Source organism: Ammospiza caudacuta, chromosome 8 (genome assembly GCF_027887145.1).
Source record: "Ammospiza caudacuta isolate bAmmCau1 chromosome 8, bAmmCau1.pri, whole genome shotgun sequence".
Taxonomy (NCBI): Eukaryota; Metazoa; Chordata; class Aves; order Passeriformes; family Passerellidae; genus Ammospiza; species Ammospiza caudacuta.
The window spans coordinates 11,008,375-11,033,384 of NC_080600.1; the positions used below are offsets into that span (position 1 = coordinate 11,008,375).

The 25,010-nt window shown below is 41.2% G+C and overlaps 1 protein-coding gene across 18 annotated transcripts in view; it reads right to left on the reverse strand.

The window, feature by feature from the left end:
- The window catches only part of MAP2 (microtubule associated protein 2), a 218,440-nt gene that overhangs the window by 21,138 nt on the left and 172,292 nt on the right, over window positions 1–25,010 (reverse strand). For 6 of the 18 annotated variants that reach the window (XM_058809930.1, XM_058809931.1, XM_058809928.1 and 3 more), the window contains 4 exons: window positions 10,289–14,065; window positions 9,834–10,040; window positions 9,302–9,436; window positions 5,096–5,157 (listed from right to left, as the gene is read on the reverse strand). In XM_058809930.1, coding sequence (XP_058665913.1) covers window positions 5,096–5,157; window positions 9,302–9,436; window positions 9,834–10,040; window positions 10,289–14,065 — 4,181 coding nt within the window. The remainder of the gene's footprint in view (window positions 1–5,095; window positions 5,158–9,301; window positions 9,437–9,833; window positions 10,041–10,288; window positions 14,066–25,010) is intronic. The other 12 variants (XM_058809932.1, XM_058809944.1, XM_058809937.1 and 9 more) reach the window with 5 other exon arrangements.

Genomic DNA, 25,010 nt, shown 5'->3' on the forward strand with positions numbered 1-25,010 from the left:
GATTGGTACGTGTTGTGTGATTTTTGCATATTCAAACACTAACTTGTATATTTCTTATGGACATAAATTTTTAGCTACAGGCTTTGATGGTATTTTCTGTTTGCTTTTTTTTCTTTTTTCCTGAATTTGGATTATAAATCCTGCTGTTTTAATTCCTTCTGTAATAAAATGCTTACTTTTTGAAATCAGTGCATACCTTCTCTTAACCAGAGTAAACTTTTACCATTAGGGCAATGGACATGTATGTTAGAATATTTTTGAGTTTACGGGAAGTGCAGCCAAAGACAGACCAGCATAAGCAGACATTCTTCCTAAAGACAAATGATGATGATCCCAATCAGTAAAAGACACACCAAATATGACATTAAACAAAAAATGAAAGTCAATGGCAAAACCCATTTTTAAATGGGGATAGTTAAGTCACCATAATGTGCATGTGAAACACAAGTTAAATGTAAATATGGAGAAGCTGGAATGGACTGCCAATCATTTTAAATTTATACTGCAACTTCTTCACAAAGTCCTATGTACTGACTAAATTTGGTCCTTGACATTTGGTTTCTGCCCTATTCTATCCCCTGCTGCTGGTAATTACAATTGTACCCTCTTATGCTGGAGGCTGAACTTCATTTTGAAGAATATTAACAGGTCAAAAATTACAGTTTTTTAAACTTGGAGGGCAAATTGGTCCTGCTGCTCTTTACCACCTACTCACTTGCAAATGGCTGTAACTTCTTGGCAGTTAATGAAGTAGCATCCATATGATCAACAGAAAGAAGATGTGTCTTTCTAGTTATAACTTCATTTACATTTCCTGTGGAGTATCTCCATTTTTATCCATCTTGTAGCCTGCTAATCAGTTTTCCTGCCACTGGAAGTAAGTAATCCGACAGGAGCTTCACAGAGAATTAATCAAATTCAGTGGGTAGATAATGTGTCTCATGGAGTTCACCTGTGCATCTCTGACTCTCTCCACCAACTCTGCTACCTTACCTTAGCATCTGATTTTGAGTCTCTTGGGCCTGCAGAGGAGGGCCGAACAAATAAACTGTCTGTATCCAGACATGTGGCCCTTTTAGTGGTTAATGAGCAGGCTGAGCTGGGTCTTGGAGGAAGCAATGACTTTGCTCTAGACTTTGAGGCAGGAATCTTTGACAAAGAGGCAGTCTAGTCATGAGAAAACAAACAAAACACAATATGAAGCTGGACAAAATGAAAACACATGCAACATGGACCAAAAGAAACAAAACAAAAAAAAAAAAGCCAAGCTATGAATAATACTTTTCCTGTGTCTGGTAATGGTCTATGCAGATCTGACAATCATGGAAGTTTGAGTTTTGTGTTGTTTGACTGAAATCCTTGGTCTGGACAGAGTTACCAATTCTAGGAATCTGCCTTTTTCTGCAGATGCTGTTTGGATCTTGTGTTATTAGGAAAAAACCTGGTGCCAGGTGTGGCATTTAACTGATACAACTGCTGCATTAGAAACAAGGGCAAAGCTATAGGAGCACCAAGGGATCCCAGCCCTTTAAAGTTGAAATACATTCCTCCAGGCTAAAATCAAGAATAAAACAGTGGGAATCTTAGAAGCAAAGTAACACCAGTATTCCCAAAACAGCAGGAGGACAACAGTAATTCCCTTCTTTTGCCACTGTGTACAGACAAAATCTCTAACACACCCCAGATACTGCTCTGTGCATTTGGTGTCACTCCATAAAAATTCACAAATTTATATTTGCATGGAGTATTTTTGTTTTTGTATTGGAGTATTTTGTATTGGAGTATTTTTATTTTTGTATGGAGTAAATTTATATTTGTATACAGTCCTGGGATGAGGAAAGCATATATAGTTGAAAGGCTGACATGGTGTGTTATTGTGAACAAATACTTGTTTGATACCAAATAATGACCATATCCCATTAAAGAACAATTAAACACCAACAGGACAGAAAATCTTTGTTAATACTTAGGAGCATCCTACTGCTTTACAAAAAAGAATCTCCTTGAAACTGAATAGGCTACTTGCTTAAGAAACACTGTTTTTTTTCTATAGGTGTAACTGATATTACAAAGAGCAGTTGCAAAGGTAGTCCTTATCCTCTCTGTAGTCATACTAGCATGAAATTACTTACAAATCCCAATGGGCCTGTCCTCCTGGGATTTGCACTGAACTTGAACACTAAACTTGGCATTTGATCTCAATCAATCCTCTAGACTTTCCCAATGTTCAGAAAAGGTACATGAGCTGCTTTTAAGTTGTCTTGTTAGAAAATAAGAATGGGCTGTCCAGCTCTGACAGGCCTCTGGCTTAGGCTTTATGCTCAGCCTATGGAAAACTGAGACTGAATATCATCTGTGACATCACTCATGTGAGTAAGAGTTACAGAACTGTGTATCAAACAATTCCAGTCCCACAGTACAGCTGAGAGGAGTTCTACTGGATGTCCTCCTCCAGACCAATTTCAAGACAAGAAATTAGGATGGAAGTGCTTTACTAGCAAGAACATATTCCCATAATGAGTTCTGCAGCATATTTATGCCTCTTTCTTTTTTAATACTTATTTTACTGTGTGAGAACAAACAGAGGAAAACCAGTGAATAATTATTTTAAACAGAAACTACAGAATATGTGTTTCTGTCAAATCAAAGGCTTTTCCAGATTTTGACTGTTTTTCATAGTTTAGTTCATGGGTCTCATCCATTTGTGAAACTTTGGATCATGTTTAGAAATCCATGAAGGTATTTACTGATGCAGAAACTCTGTGGAATATTTATGTTGCGTGGCCCCAAGAAGCAGACATTGTGCAAGCACCTTTCACCTGGCTTTCTGAACTAGAGATAGAACTAAGCACACATTGCTTGAGGCCCAAATCTTCGTTCTGTGGTTTTCACCATTTTCAACTTGCATGCAAGGAACTACCCTATAATGAGACTGAAAAACTCTTGTAGATTAAGGTTCTAGTCACAGTGCAAAGACTTTTCATTCATATGGCTCCGTGTCCTCTGCGAATACATGTATCTAATGTGGATACTAAAGATGGACAACATGGACATCTGTCAATGGAAAAGATGGGGAAAATGCATGGCCTTGAGCTACTGCACAGCTCTGGTTATCACAGTTTGGAGTCCCTCCATGTTACTTAGGTATCAGGGCACTTTTAGCATCAGGAATAGCAGCAGAACCTGCCCAGAGCTGGTTGAGCAAGCAAAGAAACAGAGTCTCAATCCCTGCAGGAAAACTCAGTCTCTGGTAGCAATACTTCACCTCTGACCTCGGTTTTAATTTATGTTGCTGGAAGGGTCAGCTGCCCAGAGGACAAAGATCTATGTGACTCAGGGATTGCTGAAGTGGGGATGCAGAACCCTCATTTTATTTCAAGGTGTTCCTAACACACGGCACAGGTTTTCATCACCTCACTGTGAACTGCAGGTACACAGCTGCTTCCAGCAGATGGAACTGTTTAGCTTTTCCTGAACTTGTCCTGTGTAAACTGCAGTCTCAACATGAATAACAAAACTGACCAGGCTGGATGATCTAACATTACCAGTGGAGAGGAAAAGACTGCAGCACTTGAAAGACATAAAAGCTGAAAATCACATTGAAACAAAACAACAAAAATGAGAGAGATCTTTAGAAAAGCAGAGACAAAGGCAAGGCACAGAAGAGAAAATATCCAAGAGGTGTGTGAGTGTGGCAACCAGAGAGACAAGGCAACAAAGAGAGAAAGTAAGCAGGGGACAGCTTTCTGATGTGTGCTATAACATAAGGGGCAGGAATAGGAAAGGTATACAGAAAGATCATTTCACAGAATGATTTTGCAGTGCTTGTACTAGAGCACTCCATAAACACTGAAAATGGGCAAGTATTGGCTTCTCTTGTGCAAGTGTTGATGGTCTGTCAAGAAAAGACAGTAATAAAACATGCTCAGACTCAGCCCACAGACCTGCCCAGATCTTAGTCACTTGTAAACCTGCCCAGATCTTAGTCACTTGTAAAGAAGCTCTAATAGTTTCCCAGTTCTGAGCTGGAATGGGTCAGACCTGAAAAACCCTGGTTCCTCCAAAGCCTCCAAAAGTGCTCTCAGCACTACCAGTTTCTTGCAATTCATAAAGAGTGTGTAGCACTTCATGTGACACAGCCCCAAAGAACTGAGAGCCTGGTTTAACAAACGAAATAAATCACCCATGGAATATACAAAGAAATATATTAGGGAATTCAGAAAAATTCTAAAGAAAATTGTAATTGTTATTTCTGGGGGATGGTCCTGCTCAGGGCCAGGAGCTGTACTTTATGATCCTGATGAGTCCCTTCCAGCTCAACATATTCTATGATTCTGTGATAACAATGAAAAAGTGTTGTGCTGCGGCTGTGAATTAGCATGTGTCACGGTCATGGCTAAAATAACTGCATAGGGGAGAGTGAATGGAGGTTGGTTTCCTGAGGATTTTGGAGAGCTGGGACAGAAACAGTGCAGGGTCAGCAAGGAGCAAGGGAGTCTTTGCTTAAGAGAGCCAGACACGGGAAGCAGAAAAGGCTGTACAGCAGCAGAAGGCAAGGCAAGGCAGGGTTGTAATCTGACACATTATAGCACAGACCACGGCCATACTGAAAGCAGTAAATGTAAATTCTGCTGGCCAGTAACTCCTACACAGGCATGGCTCCTGCAGAACACTGGGCTGTGGAATGGCACACCAGGAGATATCCAGCTGTCCTGGGGTGGGCTTCTGCATTCTGTGGTTTTGCAACACCCAGCAGTCCAGCGAGGTGCCAATGCAAGCTGGGTGCTGCAGGAAAGGCCAGGAAATGCAGCTTATCCCACAGAATGGCCTGGCTCAAAATGCTGCCCAGACTTCAAGTCCTGCAGTTTGGAGTCTGTGTGCCCCCTGTGGGTCTGCAAACTGTCACCATCTACCACTTGAGACTAGACTTCTAAGGTTATTCAGGGAAGGTGGTTTTAATTATCCTTTTAAATTAATAATGAAAATGGCGAACAAATTTTAAATGGAACACACAATTACTTACTGAATTAACACAAAAAGATGTGAAATAAGGGGAAAAGGAGATTATAAAGAACAATAAGATTATTTTACTCACTGAGAGTTTTTCCTTTGCTTGTTTAAATACAGCAGGAGCCTGGTTTGTTTCACCACCTGCTGCTGAGAAATCCAAAGAAAGACTTGATAGTTAAAGACAGTAATAATAAGCATTTCCATTCAGTACACTTGTTAGACCAATTAAATGCCTTGAAGCTACTGTGCAAAGCAAGTACTTTGTGAAATACCCTGAACTTTATGCAGACATTTACTTGCCTTAAAATTTTTCTGCATTCATCTTACTTGAGGTAAAATGGTATTCTATGTGTTTTGAACAAAATGAAATTTTGTATTCATGTACCTATAAGTCTACAAACTAAAAGAAAAAAATTCCAGAAATAGTTGACAAATATAAGTTTCTGTTCAATCCTCAGAAAACTTACAGCCTGGTTTTCAGGACTGTCCTCTAAAAATCAAGCTTCTTTAAATCATCCATAAATCAAAATTGTAAGAGAGGTCTCTATAGTCACCACTTTCAAAATATTAGCCAACATTCATAATGGATAGAGAGAGATTCACTGTTGAATTTTCATCCTAGTTGTGTCAATAAGGGCAGCGTGTCAAGGTCAACTAAGCTCTCAAGAATTTAGAAATTCAAGGTTTATCTGGGACATCAAGAATGCTAACTCAGTATTTCATTTATTTGATACAACATGGTTTGAGGTAAGATGTTTCTCTTGGACCTGAAATCCATCCACACTGGTTTTTGAATGGGACAGCTTTTTGGAAAGCAGGTTATCAGCTTCACCCTAAGGCTGCTGCTTAGGAAGTGATGTGCCACTTAACAACTAACATGAAATCTTCTGGCACCTGTGCCAGGATGCCCTTGGTAAAAGAAGAAGTAGGACGACAATCACAAATGACAACCTTCTGCTATAAACCCAACTGTTTTCCAACTTTAAACCAACCCTAATTCCTCATACAGGAAAGGTCAGGTTAATTTTTCCCATTTCTTATGCAGCTCCAGGCGTGGTGAGGTTATCCCTGGTTTTCTGTCACACTACCCACTCTAGTCCAAGATGTAGGAGAGAGAACTTGTGAGGAGGAAAAGAATATATAACTGCCTACTTCAGTTCTTCTGAATTTTTAAGAGCCGAGTACAGCAGAGCCTTCCCAGGTCAGATTTACCACAGCTGTTACTGTTTGGGTCTGGTTTCCATCTCTTCTAGATAACCACAAACAGCTTCTTTCCTCCTTCCCTCAGCATTCATCCCTAACCAGTCACACTGGGAGCTGGAAGAAAAGCTGTGTCACTTGTGCCAATGTGCCTGGTAACAACCACAACTCCTCTGAACACAAGATTTCTACAGGCCCTACAAACCTGTTTCAGCTCAGGGGGTGACCCCAGAACTGAAAACAAGAAACAGAAGCATATCATGGCCAGGTCATTGTCCTGGCCTTGCCTCCAAAAACACTCCTCTGATAACACACCTGCAGTAGCATCTCACAGCCACCAACAAAACCCAGGCCAGGCTGGGGGTTTCACTCATGGAGCTACACCAGCCAAGGCAAAGACTTCCCAACTGTCTCATCAGGGTTGGCCTTACAATTTCTTTTTCAAATGGCAAGGACAAGTCTCTCAAAAACCAGTCCCTGCCTCGTGGATATGGTTCTGTAAGTCACTGGTACCTCCCAGTGCTTCCCAGTGATGTGGGAAATTTTTTTTCAGGTATTGAGGGGCATTAAGGGAAAAATATACTTTTCCCAGGCCATTGTGCAAAACATAAAAGCAGACATTAACTTCCTTTGGTAGATATCTGTATCTTATGACTGGACATGTTTCATTTTAAAGTCATGGTAAATGCTGTGTGGAGATTTTAACTGACTGCAACACACTCAAAGCTCTGTGGACTACACTGCCAAGAACTTCTGTGGGCTTCATTATCCAGGCATCACTAAAACTAACAAGACCACTCCAAACAGGATGCACTGACAGTCAAAACTGGCTTCAAGAAATGGTGCTGTATTTCAGTTAAAAAGAAAATGGGAGAGCGACAATGTCCCTCTAGATTCCAGATCCTGGAGAGACCTGCATGACACAATCAAGCTCAGGGATTTGTAAGATAACATATGACCACCTGCACTCTTAGAATATCCCACACCATTGCAGTCTTTCTCATGGTCTTCCCTCAAGTCCCATAAGGAAGTATAAATAGGGGAGGTAGAAGAAAATAAGGCATACTGTAATTTCTCCAGCACCAGTGAGTGTGCTGAAACATTCTAAGAAATATTTTTGGCATGGTTTCCACTCCTCTGCTTTAGAGCTCAAAGTTCAAGCCACATTTCTGAAAGTTTTATGATCAGTTTGGGTCCATCATTTTGGTTGCTTTCTACCTCAGGACTTAAATAGGGGAGGACTTAAGTAAGGGAGGTAGTTTTTGTGTTATGTTTCTCACTTTGACTAAGACATCTGGTTCCCTGTGCATTGCAGTTAGAGAGAAAAACCTCTGAGGTTTGCCAAGGCAGCACAAGTTTCAGGCACAGGGCAGATTTTATCCAAGTCCATTGGTATGACTCAGTTCTTTTTGTGCTCCTAAGGGTCAGAACAGTTCAGAGGAGGCAGTGGTAGAGTGAGTAGCCTGTGGTCAGAGCTGTCATGCCCTGGTAGCTGAGGGCATGACAGCTCTGACCACACAGCTGTACAAGTGTAGATGAAGTTGAGAACACTACAAAGCCAGTGCCTTTCTCCCACCCATGTTCACAGCTTAGTGAATTCCCCTGGGGCTTTTGAAAGAACATGAGAATTATGGGTTGTAACTTCTGAGCTATCAAGCTGTGCTTCAGCAAGCAGCAAGAGGTAGCAAGGAGAAATGTTTTAACTCCGTTTTAAAATTCCTTCCTTTTGGGTAGTTCTGGTTCAGAGTGCAAGTTAGGACAGCCCAGAGATTGCAAACTGAGGAGGAGACATCAGTGCAACACAGAGGGGACTGAAGCAGCCTTTCCTTTCCTTTTATTTCTCCTGAGAGGGGGAAGTAAAAGGGTGAGATTCTGTCACAGGAGCAAAGGGGATGGCATCGTTCTGGTGTCCCAGTGGAACACAGCCAGGATACAATCCACACTTCATACAGCAGAGGCATGAGACCAAACCTGCTCTAAACCATTCTCTTACTGCATTTTCACTGCTCACACCTCCCTGCTGGGGCTGGTCTGCATTCCCAACAAGAGGGACTGGTGCAAAACTGTAGGGGAATCACTGCCTGGAGACACTTTTGGTATTGCTCTGCTTAACCACATGATGGGTAATGAATGTTCCTGTTAATTTCTAAGCTGTGAGAAGATGCCTGTGCACTTCTGCATTGCTGTGACTGGTTTTTCTCTTCTTATCCCAAGTTCCAAACAACCACACTACAGCAGTGGCCATGTTACACGACAGAAAACCTGGCCTCTTTTAGCAGTTTGAAGATCACAATCAAAGTCAAGATGTTCATCCTTCCACCTGGAACCCACAGAAACCATGAATAATATGTGAAAATGCTGGAAGAGTTATTTTGGTCCTCTAAATAATGATACACCTATGAAGTCGTAACAGGAATAATTTCTTTCTTCCTTTTATCTTCCTCTACCAAATATTAAGATTTTTTGCTTGGAATGCATTTCGCAGTGTGAGCCCAGATTTCTTCTCTCTCAGCTCCATGCTGCATGTGGCTGGATTCTCCCTGTGGATTTTGACTGCACAGCATAAACATCAGTGACAGATCGGGAATTATCAATGCAGATAACATCAATAAACAAAATAGAAGTCTGAAACACTTCTTATTATGCATGAGAGTTAAAAAGCAGAAGAATGGAAATGCATACCATGGTTTAAGTTGCCAACATTTTCCCACCAGAAAAAAAAAAATAAAGCATAATTAAAAAAAAAAAAAAAAAAAAAAGAAAAAAAATCATCCACAAATTAAAAGATGATAGAGATTCCTAGAACACCACACTCTAAGCACGATGCCAAGTTACAATCACAGCACTTGGAGGCCCAAGCAATGACAAGCATACATGATCATGGCCTCCATCAAACAAACAAACAAATACCAGGAAAGAAAGAAAGAATAAAAGAAAAATGGTACAAAACACTAAAAAAGCAATTCTATTTGTGAAGATTGACACTCTTGGAAGAAAAAAAAAATAGAGAAGCTGCTAGAGCTATGAGATTTACAAAAGAAAATGTCTATGTTTGCCAGCCACATTGCATAACTGAACAGAACGCAGTCACCTGTCTGCTTCCGTTTAACACAGGAGAGATGAGTTGGTCTAGTATATTTGATAGCAGGTTTTAAAATTATTTTCCTGGAGGGAGAGTGGCCCTGAACTTCAGTTTTTTTAGCAAGTTCAGCTTTCTTATACACTGCTATGGACAAAAAGAACACAAAAAACACAGAATCAGAAAAAAACCCAGCAAACCATTTCACATGATCAATAAGTCAAGTGTCAGGCCCACTGCCCCACAACTCCAACCCAACGCGTTGCTTCTTCTGAGGGGAACAAATCCTATGCTGGAAGAGGGGGAGCACTGGTGCATTGGCTCAGAAGCATTACCCAGTAATCAACAGGGATGTCTACAATGAAATAGGACCAGTGGAGCAATGAGCCTTGGACATGGCTTGTCACATAGTTGTACAATATCTCATTATAAAACACTACCGTTAATAATGCCATGGTGCACACAATCTACAGCAGAGTAACCAGATTACTGTAAAACAGTAAGAAAATTAAAAAAAAAATTGTAATAGGAGTGTGAAATGAACCTTTTTTCCTTCTCACTTCATCTCTGGAGAGTGTGCTAGGTTCCTTTTTAGCTATTTTCCTTTCAGGAGTAGAAATCCTGCCTCTCCCAGTTTTAAAAGGTTTCTCTTTTTTATGCTTATCAAGAGATGATCTTCGCAATTCTCTCTCTGCTTTCTCCTCTTTAGGAACAGTCTCTAACTGTTCAGTCATGATGCTCCTATCATCATCTGTAGGATCAGAGCAAATTACAACAACAAACAAAAGATTAGTAACAAATGTTAACAATACTTCAGAGGAGCAGGGAAAAAATAGTTGAAGACAGAGCAGATGATTAATTTTAAAAAAGCAAACTATTTTTACCATTTCTCTGAAACATGCTGAGATTACTATTATAACTGTAATAATTTTGCTTTTCAATCATTATGATTTGGAAGCAAAAATATTCAACAGACAAAACAGAAAGGATAATGCACACCTTGAGTGTCTGCCCAGAGACTGTCTGTGTCCATGATGGAGTCATCAATTGTTGTTTCATCTTTGTAATCATCACACGTCTCTGTTTTGTAGTTAGTGAGCAGGATTTCTTCTCTCTGAGGTGAAGCAGGAGCCTCTCGGGAGCCTTCCTTGGGCTCAATCTCCATTTCTTCAACATCCAGCTCCTCCTCAGCCTGGGAGTCTCCTGTTTCAATGTCTTCCTGCTGAGTGGCGGCGAAGCGCACGCTGTGAGAAGCAGATTCACCCTCGTCAACTGTTGTCTGCACCACTGTGATGAAGTCATCCTCCACTGTCACCACTGATTCAATAATGCCTTTCAGCTCAGGCAGGGCTTCTGGGCTACCCTTGGCTCCCATTTCCTCTGCAGCAGGCTCACCAAACTCTGGGGGCATTTCTGATACAAGATGCTGTTTATCCTCTTCTTTTGCTTCTTGCCCTGCTTCCACCTCCTCTTCCTCATATTCTTCCTCTTTCAGGGCTCCAGCTGCCAGTTCACATGGCAGCAGCTTTTGGGTTTCTGTAGGTTTCACAGCTCTATCAAGAGTCTCTTCAGCTCCTTCTACGAGTTGTGGTATGCTCTCCATCTGAATCTCAGCAGGCTCCTCCCGGAGAGGCTCAGCTTTTGGAAAGAGGGGCTCCACAGAAGCCCCCTTAGCTGGTAACTGTGTAGGTGTCTCTTCCCCAGACACGGGAGGTTTTGGTTGTTCTGCTTTGATATCCTCTGGTTTCACAGATTCTCCATTCAAACTTTCTTGGGCTTGATCATGCTCTCCACTAGATTCATAAGATTCCTCCTTATCAACTGCCTCTTGATGTACCAGATCTGGCTTAGTTACTTTTTCTTTAATTTCTATTTCTGACAGTTTGGTGCTGTCCTTTGCATAACTAGGCTCAGTCTTGGAAAGTACATCTGCATCCTTTGCTTCTCTGGAGAAGATGGTCTCTTCTTTCTGCTGAGCGTCTTTGGGTTCAGGCTCTGCTTTGTTAAGAGAGGTTTTGTCCTTCCCTGATGGAAGAGAAACAACCTCACTGATCTTAGTGTCTAACTTACTCTGATATTCTTGGTCAGCTCTCCTTGCAGCTACCTCCATATCATGCTTAATAGCATTGTAATCTGGTTTAATTGGAGCTTCTATATCAGCTATCTCAGCTAGTTCATGAACAACACTAAGAGTCTTCTCCTTCTCAAACAACAAACACATAGAATCCTTTTCTATTGCTATCTCTGAAGAAGAAATTCTGTCATACATTGTGTCAGCAGGTAAATGAACTTTACTAGCCACACTTTCTTCTTTCCTTTCTAACACTGCCTCAACTCTTGTCTTCTCTGGTTCTGCTCCTTTAATGGGACAGACCTCTTTAGAGTCACCTTGATCTTCACTTTTTTCTAGCACAGTATCCAGTTTCTCTTTTTTCTCCTCTTCAAAGCCCCTCACCAGAGTGGACTCACCATGCTGACCTAAATCTCTTTCACTGAGGAAGTCTTCTTTTGATTTTTCAGCAGCTGCCAGCTTCACTTCTATTAAAGACAAGTCAGGAGCGAGGCCACGTCTCAGTTTTTCGTCTGTGCCTTCGTAGAAGGGACAGGTTTCACTTGTTAAATTCTCACTGTCCTGAACTGGGGAGGGGAGTGGTACTGTGTATTTATTGAAAACACAGTAGCCCAAGTCTTCCAGCTGGCTTTCAGCTTTCAGAATTACGTGGTTTTCATTTGTCACAGGTGGCAGGGCTGGGCTGCTGTCTTCCACAACAGTGTCAGAAGGAACTGGCTTCTTCTGTGCCACCTCAGCATCTGCACTCACAGAGGCTAATCTTGATCTTGTCCCTGCCAAGTCTAACATTTCAGGCAGGTCAGGAGCCAGGACAGCCCCATTTTTGTAGTAATCTTTGGCCTGGAAAGACGGTTCAGCCAAGGTCTCAGGCTGGACTTTTTCTTCTACCGTCACTTTTTCTTCTTCTGTGTGCTCATCTTCCTCTCTACTTTCAATGGGGAAGCAGGGGGCCTTCTCCACTGCTGGTGTGGTTGCTGGCAAGTAGTCATCACCTTCATCCATACTTCCACTAGTGTTAGTTAGAATATCTGAAGCGAGGGGAGAAAGATCGTGTGCACGACCAAAACTAAATCCTAGGGCTATTGAATCCAGACAGGACATGGGCAAGTTAATAGACATACTTCTCTGTTCAATTGCAGATCTCCCCCCAAGTCCCAAGCTCCTGCTCAGAGTTAGGTCATCTTTATTTTTACTGTGAAGTTCTCTCTTATCCCCATAGACTTTGGGGTCAATAGTGAACATTCTTTCTGTTGGAGAACTGGGTTCTTCAGATGTGTCTGGTGTATAGCTCTGAGCCAGGGTACTGTACCCCATTTCACGAGCATGCACATTCTGCTGCTGATTTAATTCTTCATCTTCCTCCTCCTCTTCATCTTCAGGTATTAGAGGACCTCTCTGATAAGGCTCATATTTACTCTCTTTAGTGTCACTTAGCTCATAGTAATCACTGCTTTGTTTCAGACCATCTGCTTTGAAGGCTTCCTCTTTCAGAGCAGAGGTTTCAAAATACTTTGACATTCCTGACTGATCCTCCTCTTCCTTCATTTGATGAGGAGCTGCAAGACTTGTCTTATCCTCCTCAGTATCTTTTTTAACATCTTTCTCTTGAGAAGCTTCTAGAGTAGGAGTCTTCTCAGTGGTTAAACCTGGTGCCTCAGGGGCTTTCTCTGTTACTCTGGATAACTGAGCGGTCTCAGGGTGCTCTGCTGTTTTCTCATGACTCAGTTCATGGCTTAACTTTGCTGGGGGTACCTGTGTGCTTTGCTGCACCTCCTTTTTCACATCTGCTGCTGAGAGCCCACTTTGGTCCGTTTCTTTTTCTGCTTTGACAGTATCAGGTGACTTTTTAGCTTCACCATCCTTTTGAAAGTCTGTTTTGTCTGGGGAAGGTGACTTAACTTCTGATTTTGTGGTCATTTTACCCTCATCTAATATTTGAGCCTCCCCTTTATCATAGAAGTTGTACCTTTCTTCCTCATCACTCTCATCCTTAGTCATGTCCTTTTCCTCTCCCCATGGAGGGATTTTTGGAGTGCTTGGAGTTTTCAATCCATCTACAGTTACTGCTGAGACTTCTTGGAGAGATAATGTCCTGTCTCTGTGGATCTGTTCATCTTTACTGAGATCTTTGGCAAACAGTTGGTCAGTAGGTTCCTGATGTGTTTTGAAACTGTCTTTGAGTGAAAGCTCCTGGGGGAGAGCAGGAGATGGGCCTGAAGGAAGTTCACTTTTGGCTGCTTCTGCCTTGGGTTCTGATAGCAATAGAGAACTTTCCCCATAGCTGATGGCACCACCCTGGATATCTCTGAGGTTGTCTTGAAATGTGATACCCATAACTTGGTTGGTTGATGAGGGCACACCTGCAGTCCTTTCTTCCGCCCTGCTCACTTCAGGCAGCTGAGATGACAAGTGCTCTTGTTCTTGAGGAGCAGGAGGCTTAGCAGCAGGTTCTGCAAAACTGGCTTCCCCTTTCATCTGTGAATCAGTTTTCAACATCCATTCTGATGGAGGTGAAAGCACTTTGTCTTTGCTCTCTGAATCCTTTTTATCGGTAGCCTCTGTTTTTGCTGACTGTGGAACTAAGGCATCATATTTAGGTTGCTCAACAGTCTTACTGTCCTTCCCAGATTCACGCTGCTTTGTGTCTAATGGTTCTGCTGCAAAAGGGCATGTGCCCTCCTGGACACGGAATTCCATCTTCGTGGCTGCAAGTAAATCTGAAGTAATTTGTTTGGGTTTTATAGCAAAATTATTTCAAGCACTTACAGGCAGGCAGTCACGTAGCCTATGACATTTTAATATGAATGATGGAATGGAAAGGGAGAAAGATGTGAGCATGCAGCAAGGCATCCACCTAGAAATCTGCTTTAAAGTGTTAAATACTAGTTTCCTTTCAATATATAAGGTTTTCTAAGAAAAATGTGAGTTGTACACGTATAAATGTGAACACTGAAATGAGATGATTTCATGTAAATTCTTTGTCTTCATGATTTGTATACAACAGCAAAATCACAAATAACCTCACTTCATTAGAAGCTGTGCTGAACTCTGTAGCTTATGTTACTTTTGTGTTAGTGAAGTCTGCAACTTCAAAGGAATCAGTGGTACCTTTGTGTGTTGCTGATATTTAAAACATTCATACTTATACATTTCTATGTATTTTTATACATTTTTCTTCCACATGCAGCCTAAACTAGAGGTAATGCCTGCAAAGTGTTTTGCAAGTTTCAGAAGAGGCTGGTTTTTTAACTGTACCGGCTTATAACACTTGCTCTTTGTCAAATGACCAGAATCTCACTGCTGTCACCAAACCAGCATGTGGAAATCAGCAACAGACCTACTAATACTCCCAGATCTTGAAGGTCTGGTCTTCAAAATGGCCAGTCACCTACAAAGATGTAGGTGAAGTAGCTGAAGTCAAATAATATTTGGCATGTTTCTGTGACTCTGGATCAGGCACTAATTAAGTTAATTTGAAACTAAAAAGGCTACTCTTATACTCTGCCACTTTATTTTCAGAGGCTAATACCTAGTTAAGTTTTTTAAAAACCCACTCTCTTATACATTAACAGCTCGATCTTTTTTAATGTCCTATCTCATTTAAATCTTCCTGTAATGGAAAATATTAAGAGAAAGACTGCAGAATGGGGCATATCTTTCTTCACTAATCTGTAAAACAGTTTTATTAAATTTTTTTTCTGAGTTTTTTCTAAAGCTTGTTACAACTAGCATTGGGCCAACTCTGAATTTCTTCAGATCTGAAGTCCATGGAGGCATCATTTTGCTTTGATGAATCTGACTGTTTTTAGAACAATTAGTATAAAAGTATTGCTCATTATTTAAATATTTACATATGCTAATAATGAGTCAAAAAAGCAACTGCCATTCTAACAGGTAACTCAACATCGACAGGTAACTAAACTAGAAATCTACACCTACAGTAATTTTGCTCTTTTATGATTTTACATGTGGTGACTGACTTGCAATCCCCATGAAGTACAAAGCATGGCCACTGGGCTGACGTCATGCTCATTTCACAGAAATTAAATAGCTAGATACTGCTTTTCTCTATGTATCCTCCTGTCTCTCTTCCTGTAGTGCAAGCAAACAATACCAATGGCATCCAAGCATATTCTGACTGCCAAAGGAATTCACTGCTCTTCAGCTGAGCCATTGGGAACACAAGCCTCCTAAATGCAGCATTCCTTAGCCAGGCAGGGAGTGGGTACATCACTACGCCACACAAGGTGCCTTTGCACCTTGTTCCACTGGCTGAACAAAAATATAATTAAAACAAAAATACTGAAGCCTAGCTCTTATGTACTGAAAGATGACTGAGTAAACATTTTGTTCAGGAACTATGTCTAAACTTCACCCAGTCCTAACCTTCACTTTGAAGGCAAATGTCCCAGTGGAAGTGATGGAGTTTTTGCCTAAGAAGGGCACTCCAGCAGGGCTAAACATTTGTAATAAAGTAGCACACGCAAAAAATAAGAGTTCTGGCAATGACTGAGGAGAGGAGGGGTGGATTGCAATGGATGACAAGGGTATGATATAAGAAGCAATAGCTTTAAGGAAGCTAAACCAGAATGCACTGAAGCACACACAAAAAAACCAAACCAACCAAACAAAAATCCTGCACACTGCAAATGAAAACATTTCTACAGTTTAAGCATCTTTATGTCATAGTCAAAGGCGGCAAATCTGCTGCTTGAAAGAAATGCAGATGAACCTCTGCACCAAAAAGAAAAAAAATACATAGATTAGCAATGTGACTGGCAAACACATCTGAGATGGGGGAAAAAGGCTTACACAGAGGAATAAGCTTAGCTGCAAAGCAATATTTTACCATGGCAAAGTAAAAAACTCAGGAATCAGCCGCAGCGGTGGGAAACCATGTTGTCATACAGCACCTACACAACCAAATTATCTACTACACACTCTTCAAGCATAATAACAAGAGCAGTCATACTAATAAATGGGCAAAACAGAAAATGAAGCAGGCTTGGAAAGCACTGGAGAAAGCTGGAGAAGGATTTGCTGGCAGCAAACACATGCAAACTTGAGGACACACCTTCCTCAGCCAAGGAAGAGGGTGTGTCTTTCAGGAGTGCTCCCACCACAGGGGTCACACTCCCTGCTGGATGCCACATTTGGCACTTTTTCTTCAGGACACACTGAACCAGAATCCAACTGACCCTCACAGAGGGCCTTTGCCTGGCCCAAAGGCTTAAGGGGCCTGTGCTCTTTCCCCATTTGCTTCCCAGGAAGAGCAGCAGGTTTCACTTCCACAGCCATCAGACTCTTTACTGGTTCTTCTTGGAGATGGAAAGAACAGGGGACATCCCCACCAACAGTAAACACCAAGCACACAGCTGAACAGGATTGCTTTACATAACCCTTCCAGGACTGTATTTACATAACCCTTTCAGCTCAATATTTTCTATTAAAGTCTGTAAAGGACTGCCAGTACCCAGTGCATTTTAGCCACCATGGAACTGAATTTTCCTTAGGGAAAAAACCAAACCAAAAGCCTGCCTGCCCCCAGACAAGCATGTTTATGCCACAAGATGAAAGCTGAAAGTGTTTTACAGGCATACCTCTCCCAAGGATGGCAGTGGGTCAAAGAGTCCTTGGAAATGGAGATGGAATGGAATGATGGATGGCTCTGACAACACTAATGCATCAATGAGCTCAAAGTACACTGATATTTTTCTAATAAATGTGCTGTTTAGTCCAGTAAATGACATTCAGCTGAGGTGGAGGAAGGTATGAGGCATTGATTTCTTTCTGCTGACCTTGGTAATACAGACTGCTGAATGCCAGCAAGTCAATCTACTGTATGAATCCTGGATTTGGCAAAATACTGACAACTTTCATAGTCATAACTGGCGTTATGCATGGCTAATGATTAATGGGTTTTGCAAGATCTCTGCCAAGTTTCCTACACTGAACGGGTTTGTAAACAATTCTCCCTTATGCTGTCTGACATCTGAAATCTTTATGTGAAAGTCACTATTTTAACACAAGGATTCTTAATTTTCTTTGGTGTTTCCCCACTTATCCCCAGGCTCCTCATCATCAACTAAGTCAAACAAACCAGTGAATGCAATACAACTATTTGTTCATCCAAATTTCTAAAACATACCACTCAGCCCATAGGCTGTTAGGATCAGTATAGTAGAATCAAGAACAGTCTTTGCTTGTGCCATGGAAGAAGAATTATTAGAAAAATCTCCATTCCAGGTTTGTACTCCTGTCACTGTGACTCAGACAAAAATTACTGTGCACTATTAGTATTCCCTCTGATAATAAGTAAGGATTTAGTGTGAATCCTGTGATTCAGCAATGTACTCAAGGAGCTGACCAGAAGCCATGCTGCAGGCAACCTGATGACATCCCTGAGTTTAAAATGTGTCTCACAATGAAGTATTTTGCTGAATCAGACCTAGAACAAAGCATTTTCAAATCTGGAAGTGGCTGTATCCATCCTCTTGGAATTACAAGGGCTTTATTCTTCTCCTGAGACTGTCCCAGTGAAAACCAGATAATCAATCATCCCTTTCAGCTACGGCATTAAAAGAATGACTTAAGGAACATAAACACTAGTTGAGGCTGAGAAAATATCACTATGTAAAGAACAACACATTATAAATAACATAAAATAATTAAGGTTAAATACTGTATCTTAAATGAACAGAAGCCAGGAGATTATCAGACCCTGACCAATGCCTGAGCATTGCAGAAATATTTGCACATGGGTAGATTGTAAAAGCAGCCTTGCAGGACAACAGGTCTCCAGCTACAAGAGACCCTGACTTGAATAACTTGCTTTACTTTTCTTTTTCTAATTTTATGTACTTCCCTCTTAATTAAAAAATGCTAAGGACAGCCTTTTACTTTACTCTGAGCAAACCTCCTTCATTTCCTGGAACACTTTTCACATAGCCACATGAATAAAAATAATTACTCAAACTAGGAAGTTTTCCTTGAATTAACAAAAGAATCCTATATCCTCTCCTTGTGGAGCAGACTTATGCCAAACAGACTGCTGCCAGCAAGGACAGCTGTCTCACACAACAGTCTCAGCTGGAAGGGCAGGAAGGTTCCTTCACACACAGAAGGGTCATCAAGTCCAACTCTCAAGTGACCAACCCATACAGGGATTGAATCTTGGCATTTTAGCACTGTGCTCTCACCAGCTGAGAGGACCCCAGGGTCTCAAAATGCCTATCTTTGCACTCATGATCCAGCTTATGCCTTTTTTCTCCTCCATATAGATGTTATGAGATCTTACACTCTCACCAGAGGCAGATGATATCATGGAAAGGAAGCTGCCCATGAGCTAATCAGGCTGGTATGTACACCTCTAGGCACACAGCTAAAGTAAGGCTACCCCTGTGATTTTTCTATCTCCCTACCCTTGGTTAGATATGCTGACATGAACAATCTTCAATTATTAGTGCTGATCTCTTACTGATGCTGTTACAGTATTAGGCTCTTAATTCTGTAATTATCCTGTTAATTCTGAATAACTCTGCTTTTCTTAAAATGAGCCAGAGTCTGATTTCAGGGAGACAGCTCCATCCTCTTCAGACACAAACCTTTAGAGGATCTAGTACTATTTTTGACTTCAGCTGCCAAGACTGAGTGCTGTGAAATGAAACAACCAACTATTTCACCTTTGAGAAGTCGGCTGTTCTGTTAGTCAGTGAAGACTCTCCCTTGATTTTACTTTTACAGAACCCCTACTGATGAAATGCTACTTACTGATGTGCTCAGGTCATAGAAACAGGAGGTACAGAGAGGCTTTTTTCCTCTCTATGTTTGCAGTCAGCTGGCACAATGCAAATGGAGCATGTCCACAAAACAACTGGAAATCAAACATGACCCAATATGGCCTGAAATTACCTGTGTACACTGTGGCAAAACTTACTTCACCTGCTGGGGAATTAAAATCCTTCCAGGGCTATCTTTGGTATAGACATATTTTTTCCCCATTGTGTAAACAATTGACTTATTTTCAGTAACAATATTGTGGCTTACTGTGCATACTGTTCTTGGCAATACTTCTCTAGCACAAAGAACATATTATCTTCCAGTTCTTTTAGCTAGCTGCTCCTTTTGCTTCTGCTCTAAGCCAGGCCTGAAGAACAAGATTCCTGATATAAGTGGGAACCCACTGACCCCAAAGCTGCTCATGCTGCAGAGACATGGAGAGACTCTTGGAGGGGCATCACTTCCATCTGGGGGAAAAACACAACCAGGTTTCCCTCCCCAGAAAGCAGCAATGCCAGACACACAAGGAATGGAATGGATGGCAGGTGAGTAGAGGGGAAGAGGAACCAAATGGGACCATGCTCAGTTCACCTTCATCATGGCCCAACAAGACCTCTGTGCTCTTCACTGTGGCACTGGGGTGAGTACTAGAGCCAGCCCACTCTGAGCTGAACAAAGGGTGTTCATAGTACTCCTCATCTGAGCTGCAGGGCTCCTCCTGGGGCACACACACTGAAATGGAGGGGGCCAGGTGCCACTCCCTGCTGGCTCCTGCAGTGACTCCCCCACAGCCAGGGCCGTGCTGGAGCAGCCCCACCTTATCCTTCGCCCCTGCATTTACAAACACACACAGACAGACAAAGGCTGCAGGACAGACAGACACACAGGAAAAATAAAACAGGATGGACACATGCTCTAGCAGCACCAGCCACTGCCATGCTGGAGTGGATGACACCAGCCAGGCTATTGGTTAATGCAGGATGGAGGAATGAGGCAGTTGTGCATTTTAACACAGGGAGCATGTACCCGGCCCTTTCTGCTGGTTTACCAACATCAGAAACCAATCCTAGCAGTAAGTGAATTTCAAAACTACACACTAGTTGCTTAGAAGAACACATGCTGTGCACAAACCACATCTCACAACCCACACTATACTCATATATATTACACACCTGACTAACTGTACTAAAAACCTCTGAATGTCCTGACATAACTGTATTCCTCATAGTATTCTGATTTACTACTGAAAATTGTAAAATTTTAAAAAATCTTTAATTAAAAAGAAAACCAGCTTACATTTTGGCCAGTGGTGATTTTATTTTTCATTGTACCTGTTTCAAAATTCCCCACTTTTCTTTTTCCTATAAACAAGCAGCATTTAAACAACAACAAAAAAAAAAAAAAAAAAAAAAAAAAAAAAAAAAACCAAAAAAAAAACCCCTTCCCCAAAGAGCTATCGTTTTTTCCCTGATAAAGGCCACAAAGTGCCGCCCACAGCAGTCTGTTAGTCCTATATTTTATGCTGTTGTGTCATGTTTCCATGGGTGAACTAGCTCCCACCTCAGTGTTTGCTAATGTTTTGGAATGACAGGCTTATTCCCATCACTGTAGCCTTGCAGAAAATCACATTAGTGGGACTACACCAGCTACTGACAAGTACAGGGAGGGGCAGTTTTTGCAAGACAAAGAAAAATAACACTACCCAATGAAAATGACTGGCCTACCACCTCAGCCATACAAGCCTAGAGGGGACACTTGGGAAGTCCTGTAGGCTGAGGAATCCTCTCATCACGAATGAAGGTATGAAAAATGAAACATCTAGTGCTAGAGAAAAGAGGTTTAAGTCCATTATCCGTGTATGAGACTTGGTAGTTTGATGAACACTGATTCACAGGGTGCCTTAAGCAGCTGCAGCAGCCGTTCCACTGGATTTCCTACCAAGCTCCAAGTCCATACTTAGTGTCCCTGGCCTTTCTAAAGGCAATTATAACTTACAGGATTTCCCCCAGAGCCCCCAGAACTGTCACTCTTAGATCCAAAACAGAAAGCAAGGTTTTAACACAGGCAGTGTTAACAGATCTCTTTGTGGGATGCCAAAACAAGAGGGCTCAGGAATGCTGCCCTAACTGTGATTACCCAAGCCTTGGAAACAATTTTGATCCAAAACAACCCCATTCATAGGAGCTTTAAGGTTCTTCCTGGCAAACAACAGGAAGTTTTAAGTTTCTTTCTACAGTACATCATGACAAAACAGCATCTGTGTCTGTCCAAAAAGCTCCTCTGCTCTCTCAGGTAACTGGCAGCAAGCGTCCTGTAATGGCATGGCATGGATTTCTTCTGCCTGGGAAAGGATTGCTGTAGGACAAACCAATTCCATGGGTCCACGTTTAAGACTGATGCCAATGCTGAGGCTGGACGGGACCAAAGGCATGCTGTGTGCACAAAGACCCCACATGGAACTCAGTTAGGAGAACTGTATTCACAGTTTCTTTCAGGGAACAAAGAGGGCACAAACCACTGATAATTTGGCTGCTTCTCTTCTGTAGTGGAATCCAACCCTCATATTCAGGGATTTATGCAATATTAAAAGAGGCAGGTGTGGAAAGAAAACCTGGCAACCAACTTCTGCCAAGCAGGAAGCTCTGTAGAGCACTGCAGTAGGAAATGCTAAGCACAGCATTGTGCCCAAGCTTCCCATTTCCCCCTACTATTTAAGAGCCAAAAACAAGATTTCAGGGAATCATCTCAATCTATTTGCAGTGCAGAACTTGTGGATTTCTTCTCCACAGAAACATCTACAAAATTCTGTAACAGATTTGAGGGGGTTCAGAGTTTGCAAAAGGCAAATTACAGGGGGTGAGCCCACACTTCAGGGCACAAGAGACCAGGAATGAACTCCCTCCTAAATCCAATAAGGTTCAAAACTTCAACTCCCCCTTCTCTGCAGGGTGTCCTCACACCAGCCCATGAATTACTGAAGACAAGAGCTGAATGTGCAGAAGCACTTGCCACCTATTCAGCTGGAACTGGGACACAAAGATAAGAAGGGAAGGTTGATATGGTCAAGAAGCTGAACACAGAGAAGGAAGATGTGCAGAAGGGGAGGTTCTCCTTCCAGCTGTGGGTTTATTTACCCAGGGGCCCTTCAAAAGCAAAATGCATCACCAAGAGTGAAGGTGAAATCCCAGCACTTGCCTATACTGTTGCAAATAAGGCTGAAAATCCCTTCTTTATAGGCTCTGAACAGACTGTAGGAGAGAAAAGAGGCCTTGCCTCTGCTCCTAAAAATTGCAGGAACTGACAGCAGTAAAAATGGTTAATATTTGCTATTGTGATGGTCCAAAATCACCAGGAGTGCAAAGCCTGCTGCTTTTTGGGGCTGCGATATCTGTGGCTATTTTACACATTTACATTGGTTTTTTTATCAGTTTGAAGGAAGATACTTTCAGAATTAATGCAGATAATTTCATTAACAGGATAATGATGTCTTCTAAGGAGGCTGTGCTTTTATTTCAGCAACAAGAAAAATCCTTTGTTATTATAGTCCCTTCTAATCTTTTCCGTCTCAATACATGGGAAAATCCCTAATGCATTTTAAAGTCCAAGATTAAAATCACTTCTCACAAAGGCTAATTCTGCTTTACTTTCCTTGTATGTTTTGAGAATGCCTTTCAAGAAGTAATTTCCACCGTCAACAGATCCATTTTCCAACACTTGATTCTTTTCAGTTTACAAAACAAAATTATTTGGTATATAAAGGCTGATCTGCCTATTTCAAAGTGGAAGACAGTCCATCAGAGGCACCCTTCTTTTCCTTAATGTTTAAATTTTTTTTACATGGAGACATTGTGGACCATCATCAAAAGGCAAAGAGCACAAAAGAAATGGCAAGAAATTAGAATATTACGTCAGTCCTGCAAGGCAGATACAACTGATAAAAGGATTAGAGGGTGCTAGGAAGAATTTAATTTCCTGAACAAAATTATGTTATTATAGTTGAAATGAATATAATAATTTCAATAAGGCAAATCAGTTCTCTTACCTTCTGCAGCAGTAAAAAGGGACAGGTTCATTTGAATGCTTTCCTGTAGCCAAATCCAAGAAACCTACATCCAACCGACTCCTTTCTCTCATGAAATAAACCTGACCCACAAACCTCTCTGTCTTTCCTACCTTTTTTTTTTTTCTCTTTTAATTTGTGTTTGCTGCATGGCTGGCCACATCCACCTTTGTCAGTCTACAACAGTGATTTCCTTCCTACATTGACTGAAGAAGTCTCTGGGATTCAAAGCAATGCGACACACACTGACAAGTGCATTAGGAAGGGCTTCCAGGAGAAGGGAAAAAAAAGGTCTGAGGCAGACACACCAAGGGCTTGCCTTTTTTTTTGTTCAATTTATTAATAAACTGTATTTTACTAAGCAGAAAGATGGACAATGTAAAGATGCATGAGGATGGATTGCCAGATGTTATAGGGAACAGGAGGTTTAAAGTACAGGAAAACTGGGTCAAACCCTACTGAGGCAAACTCTTCTGAATGGGAACTTTGCTTGAATAAAATTGACAGGTCTGGCTCGCTCAGGTCAGCAAAAACTGAACTTACCCACAGAAAAAAAGGACTGTATCTTCTAATACAGAGCAGAGCACAAGATTTTTACTGCCATTTTTACCACACTGAACTGACAATACTGATATTTTTGTAAAAAGCAACATAATAAATTTGTAGTGAAATTATTTCTAAGTTTTTTTTTGTTGCTTCAAACAACTCTACTGTGAGTTCCGATTTGAGAGCCAGACATAAACAAGAAGCTTCCAGCACAGTTCATTAAAGACTCAGGACATGACTTCTATCTATACTTCCCTTATAAAACTTCCACCTGCTCTTAAAAATGAAGCACTGAATCAAAATCTTCCATGTTGTGGAAAAGTCGCTTTTGATTAATGTTAAAGAAAATTATTGGAAAGTTATTAAAACCTAGGACATTGTGTAAGTCATTGAAACATCTCCCAAGCACTGTCCTTTCAGCCCTTGTAACCACCTCTCTGCAGGGTAAGTGCTATTATATTAATTCAATTCTACATGCTAGGAAAGAGAAAAGCAACAATGTTCAGTGAGTTGCTGAGTCATTTGCACAGCTGGGAGCTGCAGTCTGGCAGTAGATAATAACCCCAAGTTGTAGAGTGTTTTCCACCTTCCTGTGTTAGTACAACTAGCAAAATGCTTTCCATTTGCTGTGGGGCCAATCTACAACCTTCAATTAAACAATAGAAGGACTTTATACAATCCTAAAATACATGCAAATATACAGCTGACACAAGCAGCACACAAAGCTGAACCTAAACCTGAGGCTAATGGAAGAACCTTGACATTGGACTGAAGCAGAAGAACAAGTCCTTCACCATGATATGAAAAAGCAAAAAGCATACACAGGACTAACAAGTGAATTATGTATTAAAAAATAGTGATAAAGCCCTGGTAACAATTCTAAAAATCTTTGCTAATGCCTTACCAGTTTTCTTTTCAATTAATATTTTTGATTGCCATTACCTCTGTGTGATAAGTCTAGGAACTGTTGTATTGTTTTTTAAACACACAACAGGCAGATTTAAAAAAAAAAAAAAAAAAAACAAAAACCATTAATTAATCAAATTCTTTATAACTGTTACTAACCACACCCAGTGGGCTCTTCCAGTAGAGTGGACTGACAAATGTTGTTAACACAGCCTGTAATTTCATTGTGTCAAAAATGACTGCGTGATGGAACACGCCTAATTGCAGTGTCCTCATTAACTGAGTCAGAGAATGCTAGCATGTGAAATAGCAACCATCCACTTGCAAAATTCACAGAGGCTCTGTGTTAAAACACCAAC